This window comes from Euleptes europaea, chromosome 10, assembly GCF_029931775.1.
Source record: "Euleptes europaea isolate rEulEur1 chromosome 10, rEulEur1.hap1, whole genome shotgun sequence".
Classification (NCBI taxonomy): domain Eukaryota; kingdom Metazoa; phylum Chordata; class Lepidosauria; order Squamata; family Sphaerodactylidae; genus Euleptes; species Euleptes europaea.
The window spans coordinates 65,702,171-65,716,046 of record NC_079321.1 but is presented as its reverse complement, the minus strand read 5'-3'; the positions used below and the strand labels follow the sequence as shown (position 1 = coordinate 65,716,046).

At 48.2% G+C, this 13,876-nt stretch overlaps 1 protein-coding gene across 1 annotated transcript in view; it reads left to right on the top strand.

Moving 5' to 3' along the window:
* The window catches only part of METTL24 (methyltransferase like 24), an 85,870-nt gene that overhangs the window by 57,790 nt on the left and 14,204 nt on the right, over positions 1 to 13,876 (top strand). The window contains exon 4 of the mRNA XM_056856717.1: positions 2,472 to 2,697. Within this exon, the coding sequence (XP_056712695.1) occupies positions 2,472 to 2,697 (226 nt within the window). The remainder of the gene's footprint in view (positions 1 to 2,471; positions 2,698 to 13,876) is intronic.

The window sequence follows — 13,876 nt, the reverse complement described above, 5'->3', positions numbered from 1 at the left end:
TGTCATTTCTATACAGTTTGTAACCAGGGATGACTGTATCCCACTGGTTCTCTCCCCTCCACCAGGTTTCTGTAATGCTCACTATATCTATGTTTTCTCTTAAAACCATGCACTCTAATTCCCCCATTTTTGCTTGGAGGCTTCTAGCATTATTATAGAAACACCTCCACACTGTTTCTCTCTTTCGACTTGCCTGGCATGTGCCTTTGGGCATCTTTAAGTGGCTATCCATCATTTTTTTCCATTCCCTTTCATGTCTAAGTAATTCCTCTGTGGGCAATCTGAAGCAATTTTCCCTTTGTCCGTGTACACTAAGTTTGCCCGAACCGGATGCTTCTCAGCTCCTGTCGGCTTTCCCCCCAGGTTCAGTTTAAAAGCTGCTCTGCCACCTTTTTTATATTACGTGCCAGCAGTCTGGTTCCATCCTGGTTCACACATAGGGTTGCCAGGTGGGTGATATTGGCAGGCAATTGGAAGGGACCACCAGGGTCATCTAGTCCAACCCCCTGCACAATGCAGGAAACTCACAACTACCTCTCCCCCACACCCCCAGTGACCCCTACTCCATGCCCAGAAGATGGCCAAGATGCCCTCCCTCTCATCATCTGCTTAAGGTCATAGAATCAGCATTGCTGACAGATGGCCATCTAACCTCTTCTTAAAAACCTTCAGGGAAGGAGAGCTTACCACCTCCCGAGGAAGCCTGTTCCACTGAGGAACTGCTCTGTTAGAAAATTCTTCCTAATGTCTAGATGGAAACTCTTCTGATTTAATTTCAACTTGTCGGTTCTGGTCCGACCTTCTGGAGCAACAGAAAACAACTCGGCACCCTCCTCTATATGACAGCCCTTCAAGTATTTGAAGATGGTTATCATCATATCCCCTCTCAGTCTTCTCCTCTTCAGGCTAAACATACCCAGCTCCTTCAACCTTTCCTCATAGGTCTCCAGACCCCTCACCATATTTGTTGCCGTTCTCTGGACACATTCCAGCTTGTCTACATGTTTCTTAAATTGTAGTGGCCAAAACTGAACACAGTACTCTGTTGCGCACAGCTTGTCTGGACTTCAGGAGTTTATCTGGTAGCAACTTCACACCACGCAGTTCTGCTATGTACAGTTTATTTACAATATATACACAGAGTCCTTTAGCTGTTATCATTCACAGCTCTGAGCAACAAAGTGCTTCGCCAGCACGTATATTCCAGGCAAGAAGAAACTTACATTCAATACACAGACTTATATACACATTCATGACCAATCACAGTTCACCTGAGATGAGTCATTCTGGAAATCCCCATTCCTGGCTGTACTAACTGGATCAGACCAGCATACTCACATGACTTAGCTGTCACTCTGATCAGTATGATCTGTTTAGCAAACTGCAGACTAGCCAGAACTTAGACATATGTTGACATACTCTAGGTGAGGTCTAACCAGAGCAGAGTAAAGTGATACCATCACTTCGCATGATCTGGACACTAAGCGATACCATCACTTTGCATATGATCTAGACGCTATACCTCTGTTGATACAGCCTAAAAAATTCCTTGGGGGGAAAATAAATTATTTGGTGGGTCTTTCTGGATTTTTTTTTCTTCGACCTTTCTATCTCCAGTGATGTATCTTTCAGAGTAGGTCACCACAGCTCACACACCACAGACAGAACTTCTTTTTCACTGCGTCCAGTAATTTTCAGGTGGAGTCAGTTTACATGTTCAGCAATGAGCCATTGGACGGTGAGAAATCAAGCAGGGAACATGCACATATGAACTACCTTTTGGGACACATTATATGGTTGTTGCACTGCCATTTGCAATTGTTCAAGCCATGTTCAGCAATTTTGTGGCTGCATGGTCAATAAGGACTGAGTGGTGAGAAGGACACATGGGAATGCAGTTGCACAGCTGTTCTGTCTTGTGCCATCTTCTACTTGGATATGCTTCATCCGCTTAAGCAATGGTTTGGAGCGGTGGAGTCTGATCCGGAGAACCGGGTTTGATTCCCCACTCCTCCACATGAGCGGCGGAGGCTAATTTGGTCAACTGGATTTGTTTCCCCACTCCTACACAGGAAGCTAGTTGGGTGACCTTGGGCTAGTCACACTCTTTCAGCCCCACCTACTTCACAGGGTGTCTGTTGTGGGGAGGGGAAGGTGATTGTAAGCCTTAAGTGGTAGAAAAAGTCAGCATATAAAAACCAACTCCTCCACTTCCTCTTCTTCCTCCTCCTCCTCCAGAATTTGCTGTCTGAGGCAGGAATTCAATTTTGCTCTTATCTTAACCATAGTGCTTTATTTCTCCCAGAGAAGTCAATGGAAGCCATTCATTTTTGGGGGGAGAAAGTAAATGTAATACAATCTGTTGTCTAATGACAATTAAACAGATGCAAACTGTTGTATCTGTGGCCACTTTTCTTGTAATTTGGTTTCTATTTGAAAATAATAGTACTTTCCCTGACTGTTTTGGCAAGACTGGGCGATGATGATAACCAGTTTGAGCTGAGCATGGCCAACAGTGGATGTGAGGTGCATCGCTTTGACCCTAGCATCAGATCAGCACATATTCAAGAGGGACATCTCTGGTACCATCGCCTATCCATCGACTGGCGGGATCCTAATCCAGCGATTGCTGCTCATAGGCTTCATGCCAACACCAAGAAACTTGGCACCATATTGAATGACTTTGGACACCACAAGGTAAGAATGTGTCCCATCTTCATATGGCTTTGAGGGGCACTTGGACAGACATAGCCATTGTCTTCATACTACTTGTCCCTAGAACTAGTATTTTGACTACTGTGTGCAGCTACATCCCATTTATACAAGTGGCCCAGAGAAAATCTGAATAGTCAGAAATTTAGATAATTGGGAATGGTTTTCTAATGCTGACAAAACATTATGGTAGCATGGTGGATACACAGAATCAGACACAGGTAGGGTTGCCAACCTCCAGGTACTAGCTGGAGATCTCCTGCTATTACAACTGATCTCCAGCTGATAGAGATCAGTTCACCTGGAGAAAATGGCTGCTTTGGCAATTGGACTCTATGGCATGGAAGTCCCTCCCCAAACCCCGCCCTCCTCAGGCTCCACCCCAAAAACCTCCTGCTGGTAGCTAAGAGGGACCCGGCAATGCTAGACACAGACCACCAATAGGTGGATGTAGGTGATTGCCCAGGGCACCAGAGGGCACCAGGGGGCTCCAAAAGAAGCTTGCAGGTAGCAAACGGCAACCCTGAGCAGTGCTCCTTGGCTACCTGGGTGGTCTTGCTCACCTTTCCCCACCCTGCCCCCTAAGGTGGAAGATCAGGCGACCAACAGGCTCCATTCTCTTCTTCCTTTGTGGCAGCTCGAGGGTCAGAGTGCTCGTGGGCCAGTGGCAGCTTGGAGTGTGCCCGGGCCAGAGGGGGGGTGGGGGTAAGCTGGCTGGCAGGGTGGTGATCGCAGACCAACAGGTGGCCTAAGGTTCCAGAAGCCCTTAGGCTGGCCCTGTACAGCATATTTGCATAGTCATGGTATAAATAATCCAAATCATGCTATGGATGTTTACATTTCTAGCTGCAGAGAGGAAAATGAAAAATAGGAATCAGTAATTATTAAAAACAAATTTCCCTTAACCACTCTTAACCCGACTTGTTCTCCTTTCACACTCTCTCACAGTGTTTGCTTCTTTAATTTTTTATTAGCTGTTAAGGTTTAGCAGTGACCCAGACTTAGGACAGTGATCTTAAATTCAGAATTTATACAGTGAGGAAAAAATTTCAACTATAGTTGGAAATGAAGAGATGGTAAGAGGATTGTTTATGTTCGCAAGACTACTATTTTCCCCCCTTGGTAGCAAAAGCATCCTGTTTTGAAATGGGCTGCACACTATATATTCTGGGCTTGCCTAACCTCCTTTTATGGTGTTGCAAAGGCAGTAGTATGCACCAGCTAACTTTTGCCAACGCATACTTCAGGAAGTTAATGACTGCTAGCAGACTTCCATGTAAGTGCCGCCCTCAAGACTGTTGCAGGGATGAATTAAACTGCTAATACATCTTGATGTCCGCATCTAGTGCCACATTTTTTGCTCCTTTTAAAGATATAGGGATAATTATCTGAGACGACCACTTTCTAGGCTTGTAAAGCCAAGCCATGAAATGTAAAATATTACTGTAAAGCAAAAATGTGCTATTGGGAGGGATTGTTCCATTATCTTGACTGTTTTATAATTATAAATGTGTCTTGTGGCCAAGAAATATTATTATTTATATTTTATTATTTACGTCACTTTATACCCTGCCTTTCTCCCCAAGGAGAACTCAAAGCGGCTTACATCATTCACCTCCATTTTATCCTTACAATAACCCTGTGAGGTAGGTTAGATTAAGAGTGGGAGTTGCTGGAGTACACCGTTACTAATAGATAGGAGGGGAGTTGTTACATCCTCTGCCAGTAATTTCAGGAACTTTTACTTTAAACATTTTAAGTTATTTATTAAAACATTTATACCCTGCCTTTCCTCGTGGTTCCCCCTGCTTCCACTTGTTGATTTTCCTGCTATGCGTTCATTTAGTCCACTTTCAAAGCTGCAGGTTATAGGCAGAAGCATGGTTATTCTCCCCCCCACAAAAAAGCCTTGCACACTCACCAGTGCTTCCTCTACTCTTAAATTAGATAGGGATAGGATGTATCACTGCTGCCATCTTGATTTAGATTGTTCCAGAATTAAGGAAAATTTAAGAAAATTAAAGATGATTCTTGGTGTCTCATTCCCAACTTCTTGACTTCACCTGCAGTTCCGGGGAGGTACATTAGCTTGTTCTTCCACTTCAACCTTAATGACTTTCCCAAGGAACAACACTGCTTTGGGAAATATTATAATAAAGCAACATGTACCAATGCATGTTTACCTGAGAAACTGAGCCAGCTCTATTTCTGATCTTTTTGCTCAAAACCAGCAACTGTTTATTTTATTTACTTCAATTGAACCCCACCTTTCTCCCCAATGGGGATCCAAAGCAGCTTACATCATTCTCATCTCCTCCATTTTATCGTCACCACAACCCTGTGAGGTAGGTTCGGCTGAGAGTGTGTGACTGGCCCGAGGTCACCTGGCAAGCTTCCACGTTAGAGAATGGGATTTGAACCTGGGTCTGTCAGATACGACTCTGTTACTCAAACTATTATACTACACTGGCTCATAATAGAACAGGTCATTGGAAAAAGCATGTATGGTTGTTGTGTGGGTGGGGATATTTGGATTTTCCTGCCCATTTCTTGACGTTGTCTCCATGGCAGCCATTTCCTTCCCCTGTCACCAGGGGTTCTTTTAGTTTGTTTTAAATGGCACCAGAATATATCAATATCTTATAGTAACAATATGTGTAACAGGTTCTCCGAATTCTCAGCTTTCATTTTTTTAAAGTAAATCTCTAGCTCCTTCCATTGTGAAGGTATAAGGGGAAAGGCATATCTCTGCAATGGAAGGGGCTTGACCTTCCATTATAAAAAAATGGAAGCAGGTATTTCAGAGAACCTGTTTACACAAACTGTTACAATGGTATGTTGATATAATTATATTCTGGTGTTGATTTTTTTAAATTGCTGAAACCTCAGTGGCCCAGTGGAGGGGGGGCTGCTGTTGAGAGCATGGGGCAGGGAAACTGCAGGGAAAACCTGCCATGTGGTGGCCCCATTTATCAGCCATTGCACGAGCAACGAAAAACCACACAAGCCCACCTTCATGTGGAAACCATCTAGGTCTCAGGGTTTTGATTCCCCTTCCCATTTTTCTTGAATTAATTTTCACCCGCTCAACATTCCCTGCCTCTTGGGTAATATTGAGTCCTCATTATACTGTTTTGGGTTTCCTCTGTTCTTCTGTCAACCTGTGGAGTCCCCTGAGTATGCGAGGCCTGGTTTTGCTGCCTTCGTGATTGGCATGGTGGCTAACTACTTTCCTATCATATTGTAATAATGCAACAAAAATAGAGCAATATCCCTCCGAGTGCCAGATGCTGAGAATGAACAGGAGAGGGCCATAACCTCCATGCTCTGCTTGTGAGCACCCAGAGGCATTTGGCCAGTACTGGTGGAAACAGGACCCACGCCTTCAGGACCTGGGCCCTGAACCTCAAGTGCATTTCTTACGTTTTCATGTTCTTAAATGCCCTCTAAACACAGAACCATGCAGATGAGAAGTAGCCAAGTTCCACCGCCCGATATCCATGTGCGTTTGCTGTTGATGATGTTGTGAGGCATGGGATTGTGTTTAAATTTCGCCCTGGGAAAACTGAAAACCATTTTGCTTTACATTCATTTTAATTTCTTGTTTACAGGAAATGTGAATGAAACAGATCTTTCAGTTTGCATAGCTTTCTTTGTTTTTGAAGGAGGCCGGGGGAAATTAAGGTTCCCAGTACCTCTGGCGTGTTTATTGAAGAGAGATGCCAATGAGCTGCTATTCATTAAGAACGTATCAGAGTAAATACAGAGTGTTTTCATTCTCCTGCATGGGCATCACATTGTCCATGATTGCAAAACTAGGCCAGCGCTTTCCAATTATTTTAGATTAGCGGTCCCTTCTCCCCTGTGGTCTTTTTTCACTTATCAAACTTTCTCCTACTTTCCTAGAAACTGTTACAGTCCAAACCTTTCTCTTTGGAAAAAGTTAAATGTGATCCATGAATTAAAAGAGCATTTGTCATAAAAATGCCTGCATTTGTCTTATGAGCTTTTCCTGTATTCCTCCCCATCCAAATTCCTTTACGCAGCCAAACAGACTAAGAGCATAATTGAGAATACTTTAGATCAAAAGTGCAGCATATATTTCTGAGGAACATTGAAGAATTTTTGCATTTGATTTTTTTACTTCCATTTTCACATCTGTATACGTTTTACCAGTGAACTCAGCTAACCATTTGTTTTTTTTTAAACTTTCTTTTGGGGCTGATTCTCACAGGCATATTTATTACTCATTATCTGCAAAATCAAGCAATGACGTAGATGTATGGATGTAGATAGACAGATTTTTCACATTACACCCAGTGTCAACATAAACACCATATTTTTCAACAGGAAGAACATTTCTAGAAGGCTTGACAGATTTGGCTGGGAGTCATTAATTGATGTGATTAGTATGCATGTGTGAATCAAATCTAATGCATAGTATTCCCTGAACTTCACAGGGCAGCATTTGTTCTGAGTTTTAAGCAGATTTGTGGAATTCCCATAATCATAGCATTCAGCACCATCTAAGAAGGGAACTGTGCCAGCCATAATCCATATCTCATGCTTGTGTATGTGTGAGAGATCCCCCTCTCTGAGTTTGCTTCTCCAAATCAGTTGCTCAGACGTTGATACAGAAACAATAGATTTATTGAAGCCTTCAGGAGATGAGACAGGCACAGGTAGAAAGTTGCAAGTGAGGGGCTATACGGGTTTACAGAATATATTGACTCCAGGGCACTGGGGCACTGGGGTTCACACTTATTGTTATGGGAAGTTACAAGCTTGGCATAATACAAAACATCAGACGGATCCCAGGAAGTCTGGTGCGGCTATCACACTTCCAAGGCCGCACCGGCCTGAGGGAGTACTGGCAGGAAGAACAGCGGGGGGGAAGATACATGGGCCATCAGGCCTGGCGCCTGAGACCAGAAGGTGTGAACTGCTTTTACGAGTTCACTGATAACACCGCAGGTGATGGAAAGCAGAGACACAAAGACAGAGACCCTCACATTCTGCCCCCCTTAAGGCCCCCCTCCGAGAGGACGAGGCTTATCGGGATAAGCGAGGTGGAATTCTCGGACCAAGCGAGGAGCTGCCATGTGGGGTGCGGCCACCCATTCGTCATGAGCGGAGCCAAGGTTTTTCCAGCGAACAAAGTAAAACAGTTTCCCTTTCTTCCATTTGGAATCTAAAACCTTGGATATTTCCAAATGGGTATCCCCTCCTACTACGGTAGGAATCTCATGAGCGGGAGGGGGGTGGAACTGGGGAGCTGCTACATAAGGTTTGAGGAGGCTTATATGGAAGACTGGATGAACTCCCTTGAGAGTCTTAGGGAGACTCAGTTCCACGGTAACCTCGTTGATTACTCTGGTAATGGGGAAAGGTCCTACATAACGGTCGCTCAGTTTTTTGCAGGGGCGAAGAGAGCGGAGGTTTTTGGTGGACAGATAGACTTGCTCCCCCACCTTGAGTTCCCATCCCGGAGACCGGTGTTTGTCTGCTTGTTCCTTGTACTTGCTTTTTGCCCTTTCCAGATTTTTGAGCAACCATGGCCAGGTGGATTTAACCACCTGAATCCACTCCTGAAGATCAGGGGTAGACTGGAGCTCTGGCGAGACGGGGGCAGAACCGAAAGGGCCAAAATCCGTCCCGTATATAACTTGGAAGGGACTAAAGCCGGTAGAGGAATGAGGCGCATTGTTGTACGCATATTCGGCAAATGGCAGCAGGTCGACCCAGTCGTCCTGGTGGAAATTTACATAGCAACGCAAATAACATTCTACTACCGCATTTACTCGTTCCGTTTGACCATCCGTTTGGGGGTGATAGGCGGAAGAAAGGCCCTGTTCCTCCACTCCCATTAACTTTAGGAAAGCCCGCCAGAATTTGGCAACAAACTGGACCCCCCGGTCGGAGAGGACCTTCCTCGGGATCGAGTGTAGCCTGAGGACGTGCGTGATGAACAGTTTAGCTAAGCCCTGGGCTGAAGGAAGACCTGCACATGGAACGAAATGAACCTGTTTGGAAAAGAGGTCTGTGATAACCCAGAGAACCGTTTTCCCCCGACTTGGAGGTAGGTCGGTGATAAAATCCATGGCGATGACTTCCCAGGGACGGGAGGGGTTCTCAAGCGGTTTGAGAAGCCCCGGGGGTTTTCCCATCCGTTTCTTGGCTGTGGCGCAGGTGGGGCAGCTGCGCACATACAACTCTACATCAGATCTCATACCGGGCCACCAGAATTGCCTTCGAACCAGGTGAAGCGTTTTTATGAAACCAAAATGACCCGCTAGCCTGGCCCCATGTACAAGTCCCAATACTTCTTTGCGAAGGGAAGATGGGACATATAGTTTCCCCCCTTGCACCCACCAAGTGTTGGTTCGTTCCAAGCCAGTGGGGAGGAGATGGTGCTCCTCCTCCTGTAAGGAGGCGTCCCGGAGTCGCTGTTGGAATGCTTCCGGGATACCTTTGAGCGTAGGGGGGGTCTCCGGTTGGCGGGCTTGGGATCGGGTGGTGACGGCCAAGCCAGGGACTTCCCCTCGCTGTTCGGGAGTGAACAGGGAGTCGACGGGGCGATCGAAATCGTTGCGATACTGGGGAAGTCGTGACAAAGCATCAGCTAGGGCATTTTCTTTGCCAGGGACATGTTTGAGGGTGAACCGGAATTTTGCAAAAAATTGGGCCCACCGAATTTGTTTGGCATTGAGTTTTCTAGCTCCCTTGAGAGCCTCAAGATTCTTGTGATCTGTGCACACTTCGAACGGCAGTTCGGCCCCCTCCAAGAAGTGTCTCCATATGGTAAGGGCATGTTTGACCGCTGCTGCCTCCTTCTCCCAAATGGCCCAGTTGATTTCGGACTGGGAAAACTTCTTGGAGAAGTAGGCGCATGGCCTCAACCGTCCCCCCTCATCCCTCTGCAATAGGGCCCCGCCCATGGCTACATCCGAGGCATCCACCTGCACCACGAAGGGCTTGGTGCAATCCGGGTGAGCCAAAACGGGTTCGGATGAAAAAAGTAGCTTTAAACGTTCAAAAGCTTGCTGGCACTGGGGAGACCATTGCAGACGGGCTGAGGGGAGTGCGGCGCTAGCCCCCCTGTCCTTGGTACGCAACAGGGCAGTGAGGGGAAGCGCAACTTGGGCAAAGTTGGGAATGAAATTCCGGTAAAAGTTGGCAAACCCCAAAAACTGTTGAAGTTGGCGGCGGGTAGTGGGGGTTTCCCAGTCCCGCACCGCCTGGACCTTGGCGGGGTCCATTTCCAACCCTTGGTGGGAAATCACATACCCCAGAAATGTAATAGAAGGTTGGTGGAATTCACATTTGGACACCTTAGCATACAGTTTGTGCTCCCGCAGCCGCTGGAGCACTTCTCGCACTAGGCGCACATGTTCTTCCATGGTCTCAGAGTAAATAAGAATGTCATCGAGAAATACCACCACCCCCCGAAACAGTAAATCATGCAAAACTTCATTAATTAATTGCATAAAGACACTCGGAGCCCCCGAAAGTCCGAACGGCATGACCAGGTACTCAAACATCCCAAAACAACTGGAAAAGGCCGTTTTGGGTTCGTCTCCTTCTTTGATGCGAATGCGGTGGTAGGCTTCTACCAAGTCCAGTTTGGTGAAGATTCGGCCCTCCTTTAATTGTGCTAGAAGGTCAGGAATAAGAGGGAGGGGGTAAGCATTAGACTGGGTGACTGCGTTCAGTCTGCGAAAGTCAATACACAGTCTTAAATCTCCCGTCTTTTTCTTTACAAAGAAAGCTGGGGCTGAATAAGGAGCCTTGGAGGGGCGTATGAAACCCCTCGCCAGATTGACATCCAGATAGTCTCGCAATACAGTCTTTTCACTAGGGCTCATGGGGTAAATCTTTCCCTTAGACAGTTTGCCTTCCCCTACAATCTCGATGGCACAGTCCGTTTCTCTGTGGGGAGGCAGTTCGTCGCACTCTCTAACATCGAAAACATCAGTAAACTGCGAGTACTCAGAGGGTAATTGAGGAGAGACTGGGGCGGGGGACCCTACCAGTGCGGCGGCTGGAGTTCTGAGTACCCGTTCCTTGTCATGCAACCCACAGGGGTTTTCGGGGAAGGAAAGCACCCGTTTAACCCAATCAATGGAGGGATTGTGTCCCCTTAACCAGTTCATCCCTAACACCACAGGGGTTACAATAGGGGCGATGGTGAAATACAACCGTTCCCAATGTTCCCCCACGGACATAATCACGGCTGCAGTTCTGTGGGTCACAGGGCCCCGTTTAAAGTCACTCCCGTCCATTTGGGAAAAACGGAGGGGTCCCGGAAGCCGCTTGCGCCGGACACCCAACTTCTTGGCAGTTTCCTCATTTATCATGGTGCGGGCACACCCCGAGTCGACCAACGCGGGGACCTCTAACGGGGGACCCCCTTTGGGTAGGGACAGATGAACACGCACAAATACATTGTCCTCTTGGGCGCTTACCATCGGTGGAGCTCCTTGCACAACGATAGGGACGGTCTGCTGCGGAGCCCCCTCTACAGCAGACCGACGGCGTTTTTTGCCGGCTGTTCCCACTCTTCCTCCTCGCTGGAAGAGGGGGACGGGGTGGTGGCTTCCGGGGAGCCGTCCGAATCAAAGACGGTATTTGTAATCCGGGACCCCGATGGGACCGTAGAGTCGGATGCCCCATCCTGGGGGCGCGCGTGGAGAGCGGAGGGTGCGCCGGAGCGCCGGCTCAGTGGTCCACTTCTGCGGCGAGGCTGGCTGTCGGCGGCCGGTTTCGTCGGCTCGGCCTGGGTTTGGCGGGGGGGGGTCGGACGGCCTGAGCGAGAGGGGCATTGCGATGCAAAGTGACCCTTTCCCCCGCAGATCAGGCAGACGCCGGCCTCGAACCGCTTGCGGCGTTCCGCGGCCGAGAGACCCCCGCCACCCCCTTGCCGGAGTTCCCGGCCACGGTCACCTCGGGGCCTGGGGTCTCGCCCAAGCCGTTGCTTGGACAAGTTCAGGAGTTGTTTGCGATTCTCGATGTCAGCAGCATGGCGAACCCAACCTTCCACATCCGGGGGGTTCCCTTGCATGAAGGCCCAATGTTGGAGGTCTGGGTTGAGACCCTCCCTGAAACATTGTACCAAGGTAGCTTCACTCCAGTCCAGAATTCGGCTAGCCAGTGACTGGAACTCACTTGCATACTGCGCCACCGACTTAGTCCCTTGGCGCAGTTGCATCAGGGAGGCTTTAGCCCGCTCACCCAGAGTCGGGTCCTCAAAACGGTTTCGGAGTGCTACCATGAACTCGTCCAGGGTTCGCAGCACCGGCGAGCGGAGTTCATACTGCAACACCATCCAGGCAGCCGCCTCCCCTTGCAGTAAGGAAGCCACGTACTGCACCCGGGACTCCTCAGAAACGAAGGTTCGGCCTTGTTCCCGCATAAAAATGTCTACTTGGACCATAAAAAAGGTCAACTGGTCTCCCGACCCGTCATACGTGACTTTCAGGTCCCGACGGGCCGGGGGGGCAGGGGTTGCGGGCGGAACTACCGGCGCCCCGTCTGGGGGAGCACCGGCTGGAGGTTGCAACTTCAGCGCATCTAGGGTCGTGGCCATCTCACCCATTACGCGTTGCATGCTCTCCATCTGCTCCTGCATAGCCCGGCGGTCTTCCTGCCACTGCTTTCGTTCTTCCTCCATGAGGGCCTCTTTGCGGGCCGGGTCCCCTTCGAGTCCCGTGCTGGGGAAGGCCAACCGGCGATCCTTCGCCGCAGTCCGCGAGAGCGACCAGCCCTTGGGAGAGTCCAGCCAATAAGTAAGCCCCCGGGGACGTTCGTCCCGATCTTGGTCGGGGGCGCGACCCTTCGGTTTCTTTGGCTTGGCTCCCTCCTCCTTCGGGTCCGGCTTCTCCGGCTCGTCCGGTTCCTTGGGGGCATCGGGGTTAGGGGTGGTGTCCTCGTCGGCTGACATTCTGTCCAAAGCGGTACAGCTGCAGTCCGAGAGGCAAGGACTTGCAACTTAATGTGAGAGATCCCCCTCTCTGAGTTTGCTTCTCCAAATCAGTTGCTCAGACGTTGATACAGAAACAATAGATTTATTGAAGCCTTCAGGAGATGAGACAGGCACAGGTAGAAAGTTGCAAGTGAGGGGCTATACGGGTTTACAGAATATATTGACTCCAGGGCACTGGGGCACTGGGGTTCACACTTATTGTTATGGGAAGTTACAAGCTTGGCATAATACAAAACATCAGACGGATCCCAGGAAGTCTGGTGCGGCTATCACACTTCCAAGGCCGCACCGGCCTGAGGGAGTACTGGCAGGAAGAACAGCGGGGGGGAAGATACATGGGCCATCAGGCCTGGCGCCTGAGACCAGAAGGTGTGAACTGCTTTTACGAGTTCACTGATAACACCGCAGGTGATGGAAAGCAGAGACACAAAGACAGAGACCCTCACAGTATGACACTCTGATGCGTTGTTCTGACCAGTTAATGGATGCTTTTTGAGAGGATTCTAAAGCTTGGCCAGGGAAGCATGACAGCAGCAGTCTATAGGGAAGGATTCACTTTTTTGGGGGGCTGTAATAGTAGTTTATTGTATAAGACCATGTGTGTGTGTGTAAAGTGCCGTCAAGTTGTAGCCGACTTATGGTGACCCCTTTTTGGGGTTTTCATGGCAACAGACTAACAGAGGTGGTTTGCCAGTGCCTTCCTCTGCACAGCACCCCTGGTATTCCTTGGTGGTCTCCCATCCAAATACTAACCAGGGCTGACCCTGCTTAGCTTCTGAGATCTGACGAGATCAGGCTAGCCTGGGTCATCCAGGTCAGGGCTGTAAGACCATAGGCCATTATAATTTAAAAAAAAATATAACAATATCGTTCCCAGGATTGAAACGTCTAAGCATTTACAACAAGTTCAAGCTTATCTTGATTCATTTTTCTCACTTGTATCGAACAGCTTTGGACTTTCTGAAGACTTTTTCTTTTGGGGGGGTAATGTGACAACTATGTGGATTTAGGCTTCTCCACTTTCCATAAACTGGATTGTAGCCTGCCTAAAGAGGCACAAATTAGTTGTAGAAATAGGAAGGCTATAAATACAAAAACTAAATGAAGAAGCTTGCAAGTGGAATGGTATTTTTCACAATAGTGCTAGCCTTTTGGAAGTAGTTGGATAGGTCGAAGGCAATG